Raw genomic sequence first — 13,245 nt, 5'->3', positions numbered from 1 at the left:
CAGCCAGAGGATAAAACCTGACCACACTAACACAGATCAGTTTTTTGTGCTTTGTGGGGTCAGTTTCGAACAAGGAAGAAAGCAGACTGGCAGGATCAACCAGATACTGCAGATGGAAGGAGTACATGAAAATGAACAGCACAGTGCCTAAGTGGTTAGCACTTCCACCTGGCAGCACTGGAGTTGTCGGTTCGAATCTCAACCACAGCACTACCTGCCAGGAGTTTGCATGCTCTCCCTGTGCCTGTGTGGGTTTCCTCCCAGGTATTCGGGTTTCCTCTCGCACTCCAAATTCATTCTGGTAGGTTAATTGGCTCCTGCCTACATTGGCCCTAGTATGTGTATTAATGTGACATAGGGACCTTAGACCCAGGGACTGATGTGAATGCATAATATATATGTAAAGCACTGCATAAAATTCCGGTGCTAGAATTTGCAATAAAAATGATGGACTATGCTTTATAAAATACACGTATGTGCACACACAACTGGGAAAATGCGTATTTGGGGTAACCTACACGTGTTTTTTTAACCTCGCCCTTCTAAAGGGTGAATTGTTGTTTTATTGGGTTTTAGCGTATTTTGGTGGACCTGACTTGCCCCCACCATGGTTCTGCCGGCAGTATATAAGCCCTGCATCGGTCACCAGGACATGAGGACTGTGTAAATGTAATTTAAATAGCGTGGGCCGGCTACATCTGCTCTTGTTTATCTGCAGAGAGGACTCTGGAATACAATTATAAACCTTTCTAATGTCAGAACATTGTTAATGGGACTCTGTGTGCTTAATGGGCAAGATATCGCTTTATAGCCAAAACACAATTATCTTTATATACAGAGGCATTTGGTAATGTCAATACATATCATTGTTTTCTGGAACTTATTACAACCAGTTCTACTTGAGATAAAGCCCGGATGATGGATGTCTTTATAGCATTGCCATTACATTCCTCCCAAATCTAAAATATAAGAATTTTCAGTAATGAAGTGAAGGATGTAATTTCCACACTGCAGCTGGCAGAACATAACCGGAACATCGGGTCCTTTTTGCTAGAGAGAGGAACATTTAGAACCTTTCCCTCATGGCCCCCCCCCCCAGGGTTTTTTACACTAGTGGTAGCCCCTTCTTCCTGTTTTTCAGAGGGGGGTTGACATACAACTGGGAGGCAATCTGTTGCTTTCTTGATATCTTTTCCCGCCGTGGTCACTTGAATGGGTCACGGACAGTGGCTGTATCGCCTGCTAAATGCATGGTGATATCAGGGCTTGACAAACCCCAGGCGCTGGCTGCCCAAATGAAACTCCACCCCACCCCCACCCCACTATGTATTCCAGGCTCCGCTTGCCCATCTGAGGGCCCAAGACCGGCATAGCAGGTGCCGCCTGGTAAAGGGTAGACACATGTGGCGGTACTCACCGTCACTGGGAGTGAAGACAGATACTTAATGGTTTGGATTGCTTCACGTGGGACAGTAATATTTAGGGATGCACCGATCCGACTTTTTTGGTCCCGATCTTTTGCTTTGTGAAATCGCCGATTCCGAATACTGTTTTGTGAGCTTATAACAAAATAATACTTCCGGATCGGTATCGGCAGATACCTTTTTATAACAGGGGTGTCAAACTCCATTTCATCGCGGGCCGCATCAGCATTATGATTGCCCTCAAAGGGCCGGTTATATCTGTAGGATTAGATGTCCACAGCACCCCATGTCCTGGGTGGGGCAAAGACAAGCCTTTCTACAGCTTCACAGAGGAGTGCAGGATCTGGCAAAGGAGTTCGGTCCTCTCTGCTGTCTACTGCAGAGACAAGGTGGGGGCAGAGACAAGGGGGGTGCCGCAGCTGCAGGAGAGGTGCGAGGGCCACATGAAATGGCCTGGAGGGCCGCATTCGGCCCGCGGGCCTTGTGTTTGACATCTGTGCCTTTATAACATTGTGCATTCAAAATCTAAAATGTCATGGGTTTAGTCTTTAAGAGGTTAAACTTCCCTCCTCCTGCAGATGGAAGGAAAAGATACATTGTAATCATTGTATTTACTTAACTGGGAGAGTTGAAAGGCATTTGCAGGAGGCTCTTTTTTTTTTTTTTTTTTTTTTTTCTTTGACAGCTGTTCTCAGCTTCCTCAGAAGCTATAAGAGTCCATTCACACAGGGGCGACACGACTTGCCGGGGCGGACTTCATATCATTGAAGTCAATGCAAGTCGCCCCAAAGTAGTACAGGACCCTTTTCCTAAGTCGGAGCGACTTGTGTCGCTCCTATTAGAACGGGTCCTGTGCTAATCAATGGCAGGCAACCCACCGCGACTTGTCAGGCGACCAAGTCGTCTGACAAGTCGCGCTAGTGTGAATGGGGACTGAAGAGCAAAACCGGATCGGCCCGTGGATCTGTTAATTTTACCGATCCAGCTATTTTGCCCGTATCGGGGCCGATATCCGATCCGAATATCGGATCGGTGCATCCCTAGTAGTAATTGTCAGCATTATCTCTCAAGGAGTATGAAGATTTGATCACACTTTACACTGTGAGACCTATAGCCTGTGGCCATGAAGCCTGACTCCTAAATAATCATAGCAATACATAGATGTGTATTCCATGTACTTCAATGTAGGAGACGGACAGACTGTCATTGGCAGTCTTGTCCTATTGTCGATCGATTCAGGTGGAATGTGGATTGTGTTAAGTCTGCCTGTCCCATTGTTAAATGTTAATGACCTCACATTGTTCTGTCCGGATGGCTAGGTAATTCGGTTTCTGTATACAATTTCATCTGCATATGATAATGTAATCAGGCAACCCCTGACCTGTGTGTGGTAATCTGATCAGGAGGGGGAGGTCCATGCTGTATATAAATTGTGTGACTTTTCAATAAAGAGTGATTCCAGTACAAGCTAAGTTGTTGGCTAGCTTTGTATGGAGGGCAGATGGAAAAATCTGGTATATATGCTCATGACTGTAAGGAAGCCGTATACAGTAATCCCCCGCTCCATCGCGGTTCAGTTTTTGCGGTCCCGGTAATTCGCGTTTTTTTTTGTAATGTTATTTTACTATATAAATCATTAAAAATGAAATATTTTGTGTTTTCCATAGCTCTTGCTATGTCTCTCAGTATCTTTTATGTGTTTAAATGAGTTTCTATTGTTTAAAAGTGTGTTTTAAAGACCTTTAAAATGCTTTTACACGTACAGTGACAGTAAAATAAACATGCCTACAATGAATTTTAATAGGGTTTTTCTATTTCGCGGAATTTCACTTTTCGCGGCTGGGTCCGGAACGTAACCCCCGCAATGGAGGGGGGTTTACTGTACTAACGGAAGCCCACAAACAGTGTGGGTCGGCGGTTCTGTTACAGCATACGTCCGCTTTCCTCCCCTTCTAGTTGTTGACCCGGAAGTGACATGTGACATCACTTCCAGGTCCCCGTTGAGTTTTCCCGGCCATTAAGGCTGGGAAAGAATGTAATGCAGTGCGATGTGCATTACGTTCAGTGGAGCACAGGGAAGACATGCAGGGTCTTTTTAGACCCTGGATATCTCTTTAAAGCCAACCGGTCACACAAAACAAATGGTGGTGGGGAAAAAAAGTTAATTAAAAACATTTTTTTTTTTTTTTTTTGGAATTGTAAAAAATGTTACAAGCACATAAAATCCCCTCTCAAAATAAGGACCCCCACATATACACACTTATAAACGTAAATGCTTGTGGCGGGGTGCCTACGCCGGAATGAGAGCAATAATTCCAGCACCAGACCTCCTTCGTAACGCTATATTGATGACTTATAGGGGCTTTTAAAGCGATGCCTATGGAAAATATAGTGTACTGAGATGTTTAAGGTTTGACATGTTTGGTATCTATTTACTCCAATCAACCTTCGCTTTTATATTTTTCCAAAACATTGGGTGTTTTTACTTCGTTTTTGTGCCCCCTAAAATTAACTTTGTGTGTGTGAGGGTTTTTTTTTTTTATTTTTTCTGAAAGTTAGTGTTTTCTAGATCTTTGCAGTAATATCGTATGACATAAAACTACCATTATTTTATTCTCTAGGGCAGTGATGGTGAACCCTGCACACCAGGTGGTTGGAACTACATTTCCCATGATGCTCATGCATTTTGTAGTTCCAAAACTGGGATGACAGGGTTCGCCATCACTGCTCTGGGGTGCCTGCTTTCAGAAAATGTTTGGGGTTTTATGTAATCTTCAGGCCTAAAATTATTCTTTTAAAAGGTACAAAAAAAACTCTGGCCGCGAAAGGGTTGAAGGATAAGTTCACCTTCGAGAACATGTTGCATGTTCCACCATAAGATTTGTTAAAAAAATAAACTGGCTCCTAGCTTTTTTTTATAGCTGGCTCCTAGATTCAAAGCAAATTGGTCTCTGGGTGATAATTTTGGCCACAAAGCACAGCGGTATGTGTAAAACCACATTGGCTGCTGTTAAATTGTTAGTTTGAGGGGGAAGGCTAGTAAAACTGCGGCTCAACCGCCTATTTTTACCCACAGCATTTTGCCTGGTTGTCTGACTTTAGGACTTTTAAAAGCATGGACTTGGAACATGAGAGCTGTAATTGAGTATTGTAGTTCCTCAACTCTATACTTTGTTCCCAGTCACACATTCGCAGTATTGAAAACCAGGGAACCGTCATCCTCAAAAGGTCAGCAATGGCAGCCTCCATTCTTCTATCTCCAAATTAAAAGCGAAATCTCCACTAAAGCCGGCCATATATGGAATGAATTTCGGCTAGTTCAACTGGGGCTGGCCGAAATTCGATCCATCTACGGCCGTTCGCCTATAGAGAAGTCAATATAATCGACTTCTCTTAAACTAGACTGTTAGAAAACTTTCATTCGATCAGCGCTTGCAGCCACTGGGCCGCAGGTACTGATCCATGTGTTGCCCCATTATCAAGAATACAATAGTACAGCAAAGAGGATCTTTGTATTGCCAGCCTGAAAGCATAATGTTTCCACCTCCGTGCTTGACTGTAGGGATGGTGTTCTTGGGTTCATGGTCAGCAATTTTTTTTCCTCCAAACACGGCAAGTCGAGTTAATGCCAAAAGAGCTCAATTTTGGTCTCCTCTGAACACAGCATTTTCTCCATTGCGATGTTCATTGGCAAACCGATGGGCCTAAACATGTGCCTTCTCGAGGTGGGGGACTCATCGTGTTTGGAAGAAGTAAAATGCTGACTATTCATCGCACTGGCACCAATAATGGAGCATAATTCCTACAGCCGACACCAAAAATGGGGCACTATTCCTCCTAAATTCAAAGATGAGGCACGGTTTACTCCCACTGACGGCAGGACTATATTTTATCCTCCACTGCCCACAGTGAGGTCCCCCTGAAGTCTGAAGGACCGTAAACGGACCCCTTGTTTAGAACGTTTGGAGACCCCTGATCTAAGGTAAATCTTTTACAATATTCTAGTATGTGATGCGGGAGGGATTTCCCACATTAACACAGTACATGTCGACCCCTGGTTGATGGGAAGAAACTTGTATAATGTATGGCCAGCCTTAGACCGTATTGGGCAGCAGCCTTTTGGGGAGAAAGGAGGATGAAAGCTTTTTTGGGGGATCGGGGGGAGGAGTTAAGTGTTTAAACATTGCCGAACTAAACCGAAAAGCCACAATGTTTCTATCCTAGTAAGCGTGTGATAACCAATCCTTCGAAATGTAAAGAATGTCTTCGTATAAATAATGTGGAATCAGATTTGTGAAGGTTTACTTCCCCTTTCCTGCACATCTGGTCGCTTTACATTTTAGTTTTTAAAGCTGAAAGTAAAAACCTTCCGTGCCGTGGACCTTCTTCCACACTGCAAGGGTTAAAGTGGAAGTAAACCCAACGATTTAATAGTTTCCAAAAACATTTATGTTCCCGGCATGCAGGAAATGCTAAGAGCCGGTTCACACTAATACGACTTGTCAGGCGACTTGGTCAGCCTGGCAAGTTGCGCACCGACGCGGTCCATTGAGTAGTACAGGACCCGTTCTAATAGGAGCGACACAAGTCGCTCCGACTTAGAAAAAGGGTCCTGTACTACTTCAGGGCGACCTGGAGGAGACTTGCACGGACTTCATAAAATGAATGTCTATGCAAGTCGTGCCGAAGTCGCGGTGCACGCGACTTCACAGGTCGCCCCCTAATTCAGATCGCCATAGTGTGAACCGAGCCTAACTCACATTGGTTGTGCTCTCAACCAAACGTTTAAACCATCCAATGGCTGGTGTCATAACTGGTTACATGTGGAGCATCATGGCAGTTGAAGATTAAACAAAGGCCAAGAATGGCAGCTTCCTTGGCTGAAAACGATAGAGGAGGGTTTACTTTCACTTTAAAGTAGAACTACAGGCAATCCTTTTTTTTTTTTTTTTTTTTTTTTTTTTTTTATTCCATTTTGGTTAGCAAGGGAGAGTTGTAACCCATCAAGACTTTTTTTTTTTTTTTTTTCCGCCATGTGTTTTTGTGGCGATTTCTCCTCACTTCCTGTCCCATAGCCAAACAGGAAGTGAGGAAACCCCTGAAAATTAGGGGAATCTCTTGCGGGACCCATAGTTCACCAGAACTAGTATGCCCATTGGAAGATTTCCCCTCTATTACTTTTCTGGGGACAACTCAACATTTTGTTTTTTTTTTCTTTTACTTTCACTTTTAATAATGGTAAACCAGAAAAATGGAGGGTAAATCTCCTTAACAGGGGCACAGACAAATAAAAACTGACAGGGGTTCTAATCACTCTGCACCCTATGCAGAACTTAAAAAAAGACTTTAAATGCTTGTTTACATCTAGGGAACTGGGAAAAACAGTTTGAGTCCCCTTGCACACGGGGCAGGCTCAGTTTTGATCAGCAGGGGATCTGCTGGCTGATCCCCCCCCCCCCTACTGATCGGAGCAGATTTGGTGGATGACCGGTCCATGTCTGCTCAGTTCTGCTCTATGGGCGGTAGGATATAAACTTAGTCTGTTTCCGTTTACACCAGACAACCCTCCGATCCAGCTAAATGGGAGGTGGATGGATACCCTTCCCTTTTTATTTATTTTGTATATTGGATTGGAGGTGGGTGGGTGTGAACTGACAAGTCAGTTTACACCCACCGGTCCATAGGGATGGTATTGACCATCCAACCAGGTGTACTGAAAAATTTGCCAGGTAGGCCTGATTGGCTTACCCTTGTCAAATGTTAAATGATCCTTTGCTCCTTCAGTCTTCTCTGCTCTGCAAGACTCGTCCCCGCAGCTGGTCCCCTACGCTCCAGTGGTTGGGTGGCCTCTGACATGAAGACAGATGCATGACTCAGAGTTGTATTGGACACAAGGATGCCGAGGAACAGTCCACTTGTGGAGCGTGTGGGAGCGCCGTCTGCTGGTGGAGCGGAGGATCAAGTAAAGCTGCTTTTCCTGTCCCCTAGGGCAGGGGTCTTCAAACTTTCTAAACAAAAGTCAAGTTTACGGACTTTCAGACTTTAGGGGGACCGGACGGGGGCCATTGGGAGTAGAAATTATCCTGGAGTTAGTGGGAGTAAACCGTGTATCTTTGGCATTAAGAGGGGAAAAAAGTGCTGCATCGTTGGTGGCTGTGGGGGGGGGGGGGGGGTGTCTTGCGTCAATGGGAGGAAAAGTGCCCCAAGGGCCTGATAGGGGCAAGCAAAGGGCCGCATCCGATCCTAGACCTCTGGTCTCCACAAACTGTGGCTTTGGGGGTTAGATGCAGCTCTTTGCTTGCCTTTGTCTTGTCCTTGGGGCTCTATTCCTTCTACTGCTACAAGGCCCTATTCCTCCCACTAATGCCAAATGATGGGGCGCTGTTCCTCCCACTGGCACCCAACAATGGGGGCGCTGTTCCTCCCACTGGCACCCAACAATGGGGGCGCTGTTCCTCCCACTGGCACCCAACAATGGGGGCGCTGTTCCTCCCACTGGCACCCAACAATGGGGGCGCTGTTCCTCCCACTGGCACCCAAACTTGAGACCTTTTAATCCAACTTGCCACAGTCTGGCCCCTCTAAAGGCAGCAAAAATGGCCCTTTGTTTAGAAAGTTTGGACACCCCCCTGCCCTTAATCTTATCAAGCATTTAACCCTTGCAGTGCTGAGGAAACCCCACTTCGTGATATCAATTAACTTTTCCAGGAACCAAGCTATGAGCTGAAATCTCGGCAGATGTGAGGCAGCTTTGTAATTGTACATCATTAAATGTGTTGTTTAATAGAAGTATTCAATTTGTCCTGATAATTGCCTCTTGCAGTCCTGCAGTTTAAGCAGCACAAGGAATATTCTGATTGGTGGAGAAAGCAAACTGACAGATGAGCGCTTCACACTGTTGCTACTTCTCCTTTTTGCTGCCCAATCATAGGCTGGGGGCGGGTCCAGGATAACCTGGGCTTAGAGGAAGTGAGTTGCATAATACTGGCTAATGGACTGAGGACATCTAGTGGCAGTTAAAAGGTAATACCTGGGAGATCGCGGAATTGCTTCAAAAGCTGGTTTTGTTATCTCTTAATGGGCTCTTCATTTTATTCATTTTTAGGCGGGAGTTCTGCTTTAGATTAAGGCATACCCCTGTATCGTATACCATGCATGTGTAGGGAATAATTGATATTTATAGATGCCGGACTTTTCTGATCTGCATTGTGATAACTGATTATAAATCAAATGCCATTTATTAAGGTCCAGGTTTCTTATTCTCTGTCCTTATGTCTGCAGCCTCAGATAACAGCCAGCGATTTCAAGAAACATGCTTCGCGTTCGCATTAACACCACAACAAGTCCAGCAAATCAGCAGCTCAATGTAAGTCTCTCTCTCTCTCTCTCTCTCTCTCTCTCTCTACCCCTCCCCCCACCTTCTCCCAGTGTTATCTCCCATCCCCCACCTCACGCCTCTCACTTGGCAACTCTGCTCAGCCTATTGAAATCTCAGCTTGATGGGGGCTAGAGTTACATCTGCGGCTGATAGCGAGCCGAGTGTTGCATTGGCAGAAGAGTTTGAAGTGGGTGATCTGGACTGTGAGCAGCCAGTTCTGTTTTACTTAACTGTTGGCAACATTTTGTTTTCGTGTCTCCCCCCGTGCAAAAATCATCCATACAGGGAAATTTGTTCTGTATCGTTCAAGTAAAGATCTTCATCCTGCGACTGGCGATCTTTGCAGAGTTATGTGGGTGTAGATGATGGTTTGCAATGCAATAATCTGCGGTGGAAGACGCTGTACCCAGAGGCTTAACGGGGCTATAAAGGGCCCTCTTGCATCGTCTAAGCGGGGACCTCCCATGTAACCTTCCACTCTCCCTCTAAGCCTGTGGGATGCTCATGTTGGAGGAAACGGGATTGTTTGTTCAGAGCAAAAGAATCTGTCTAGCAAAATCTGTCTACAAAACTAAACAGGAAGAAAGGCAGAGAGGGGGAAGAATGTCAACTTCTGTCAAATATGGGGGGGGGGGGGTCAACTATCATGGACTCTGGGGACATATTGCACTTTTCTGCAGCTGAATAGTTACACCCTGTATCCGTCTTTACGTCTGAAATGTGTGTGTAGATCAGTGTTAATTTTGGTGACAAATATTTTCCTCAACTAAATTAACACCATTTAATTCAACTAAAATTCAGATGACTAATAACACGACTAAAACTAAAATGTCATTTAAAAGACTACAACTAAAACGCAATCCAAATTTGCTGCCAAAACTAACATTGATTATATAAACAAGCAAAAAATTGGGGGAGAAGACCCTGAACATGTATATCTAAAGCCGGTGCAGCTATGGACCAAGCAACATGTATATTAAAAAAGAATAGCGCAACCATGCAAAAGAAATGACTATCAAATATGGAGACGATCCATAAATAAAAATGGGGGTTTAGTCCCACCATATGGCCATATCGTGCTCAAGCCCACCACTGCGTCAAAGTACCCCATTATCAGTGGGTCCTACACTATCCATAAAAAAGGTTGATTATATATCACGGCTAAATCTGTGTCTCTAGGACAGTGTTTTTCAACATTTTTTTCAGTCAAGGCACCCTTTAAAATTATGGACAGTCCCAAGGCATCCCATTCTAAAATGTAAAAAAACTATTGTACCGTATATACTCGAGTATAAGCCGACCTGAATATAAGCCGAGACCCCTACTTTTAGCACAAAAAAGTGGGAAAACGTATTGACTCGAGTATAAGCCTAGGGTGGGAAATGCAGCAGCTACTGAACACAACTGGACCACCACGAGACACAAAACAGGGGCTGTGGGCATGGTACAGGAGATGGCGCAAGTCATAGTACAGTCATTGCACAGGTCATGGTAAGGGCATGGCACAGTTCAGGGCACAGGTCATGGTACAGGCATGTCACAGGTCATGGTACAGGCATGTCACAGGTCATGGTACAGGCATGTCACAGGTCATGGTACAGGCATGTCACAGGTCATGGTACAGGCATGTCACAGGTCATGGCACAGGAGATGCAGTGCTGCGGGCATGGTACAGGAGAATGTCCTGTACCATGCCCGCAGCACTGCATGAGGAAATGCAGGGGCTGCGGAGGCGTCTCGCTTACCTGTCGGTGAGGCGCCGTCTTCGATTTAAAAATCGCGCCGCCATACGTCACCGCAAATGCGCCGCCGATGCGCGGGTGTTCGGCTATTCTCGGGCATGCGGCACATGCGCAGTGACACGTCGGCGCCGAGCGGCGCCATTTTTAAAAAGATACTCCAGTCAGTGACTCGAGTATAAGCCGAGGGGTGCATTTTCAGCATGAAAAAACATGCTGAAAAACTTGGCTTATACTCGAGTATATACGGTAATTTTACCACAAAGTGGGAAAGCTTATTGACTCGAGTATTAGCCTAGGGTGGGAAATGCAGCAGCTACTGGACCACCACAAGACCCAAAACAGGGACTGCTAGCATGGTACAGTAGATGCAGGGCTGTAGGCACGGTACGGGAGATGGCTCAGGCACGGTACGGGAGATGGCTCAGGCACGGTACGTGAGATGGTATAGGCATGGCACAGGAGAATGTCCTGTACCATGCCCGCAGCACTGCATGAGGAAATGTGGAGGAGTCTCACTTGCCTGTCGGTGAGGTGCCTTACATTTAAAAATGGCGCTGCCCGGCGCCAACATGTTACTGAGCATGCGCCGCAGATGTTCGGGAAAGCCCGTACACGTTCGGCTATTCCTGGGCAGACGGCGCATGCGCGGTGACATGTTTGGGCCGGGCGGCGCCATTTTTTTTTTTAAGTAAGTGAGACCGTGACTTGAGTGTAAGCCGAGGGGGGGCTTTTTCAGCATAAAAAAAAACGGCTGAAAAACTCGGCTTATACTCGAGTATATACGATTAAGTTTTACATAATACATCAACATCCACAGGTAGGACACCCAATGTTGGAGGTGATATTTTTCCAAAGCAAATACACTTTTGCACACCGTTACTGACTAGTATTCCAATGTTTCTCTTTTCCCTCAATTTTTCTCCATCAGTCAGCTAATGTGACCCCAGTGCTGAGGGAGAGGACCAGAGGAGGGTCAAACAAGGATGCTGTGGAGGCCACAAACATCCTCCTGATCAACTGATGACATAATTGGTTGTTAGGATGCCAGTGTCTAGTCGTAATGGTGCACAATGGAAACCAGTGGCTTTGTGTAACTAAAGGGCAGGCTTCATCCACCTGCTGGTTTTTGCAATTTTTGATAAATTTTTAGGCATTTGGCCAAGGCACTCCTGAAGAAACCTCAGGGCACCCTGGTTGAAAAAGGCTGCTTTAGTGCATGTTCAAATCTTAATACCATAAATAATGTTGTTAGATTTTTACTCCAGGAGTATATAATGAATTTCCATTTCTAGAGAAATGCTTAAATAATGGATTAAAAAAAAAAATTCTAAAACCATTTAGATGGTAAAAATGTGACAAAAAAAACTATAGTCGACTAAAATGTGACTAAAAAACTAAAACCATTTAGATGGTGAGAATACGACTAAAAACGAACACTATTCAGATGGCAAAAATTCGACTAAAAACGACAGTCATTCAGATGGTGAAAATATGACTAAAGACGAACACTACTGAGGTGGCGAAAATATGACTAAAAACGAACACTAATCGAATGGCGAAAATGCAACTAAAAACCAGCACTATTCAGATGGCGAAAATATGACTAAAAACTAACAATATTGAGGTGGCAAAAATACGACTAAAAACGAAAGCCATTCAGATGGCGAAAATACGACTAAAAACCTAACACTGGTGTAGGTGTATATTATGCTCTCTCTAATCCTGTTTTTTGGCTACCTTTTTAACTACAGAATTACATCAAATGGTGAAACTAAGTTTGAGCGCATGTTTAGCATGCAACTAATGTTACTGCAGCAGCTCTGACTAAATGATGGGAATTCGTGTAAAAACTTCAGATGGATGTGATTGTAAAACTATTGTGTTTAAATCCACTTAAAGTTTAGGATTCTAAAGGGGGGGGGGGGGGGGGACATATTCCAAGAAATATTTATGCACTACCAAATAAACTCTTCTCAGCCCCTCCAAATCACAATATCTAAGTGTGTTGTGCTGCTAAAATTAAACTAATAAAGATTATTTTTATAAATATGCTTTTCACCATCTTAATAAAAGTGCAACATACTATGTTCTAGACCAGGGTTCTCCAAACTTTTCAAACGATGGGCCAGTTTACTGTCCTTTAGACTTTAGGGGGGGGGGCAGGATTGTGGCCAGTGGGGGTTAAAAATGTCCCGAGCCCATCGTCCATGAGAATAAACATTGCCTCAGGGTTGATGGTCAGTTACATAGTGCCTCTGCTCAGTAGGAGGATGAATGGTGCCCCATCATTGGTATCCCAGGGGGAGCAATAGTGCACCAGCATAGGTATTTTGGAGGGAGCCATGGTGCCCCAGCGTGGGTGTCCCAGGGGGGAGCCATGGTGCCCCAGCGTGGGTGTCCCAGGGGGGAGCCATGGTGCCCCAGCGTGGGTGTCCCAGGAGGGAGCCTGGTGCCCCAAGCATGGGTGTCCCAGGGGGGAAGCCATGGTGCCCCAAGCATGGGTGTCCCAGGGGGGAGCCTGGTGCCCCAAGCATGGGTGTCCAAGGGGGGAAGCCATGGTGCCCCAAGTATGGGTGGTCCCGGGGGTGGGGGAGCCATGGTGCCCCAAGCATGGGTGGTCCCGGGGGGGGGGGGCCATGGTGCCCCAAGCATGGGTGTCCCAGGGGGGAGCCATGGTGCCCCAAAAATGGGTGTCCCAGGG

The 13,245-nt window shown here is 45.4% G+C and overlaps 1 protein-coding gene across 1 annotated transcript in view; it reads left to right on the top strand.

Moving 5' to 3' along the window:
- PIAS1 (protein inhibitor of activated STAT 1) overlaps positions 1-13,245 on the top strand; it is a 168,519-nt gene that overhangs the window by 101,906 nt on the left and 53,368 nt on the right. Inside the window, exon 3 of the mRNA XM_082254310.1 lies at positions 8,706-8,790. Within this exon, the coding sequence (XP_082110436.1) occupies positions 8,706-8,790 (85 nt within the window). The remainder of the gene's footprint in view (positions 1-8,705; positions 8,791-13,245) is intronic.

This window comes from Pelophylax lessonae (genome assembly GCF_965119305.1).
Source record: "Pelophylax lessonae genome assembly, chromosome: 4".
Lineage (NCBI taxonomy): Eukaryota > Metazoa > Chordata > Amphibia > Anura > Ranidae > Pelophylax > Pelophylax lessonae.
This window is presented reverse-complemented; position numbering and strand designations above follow the sequence as displayed.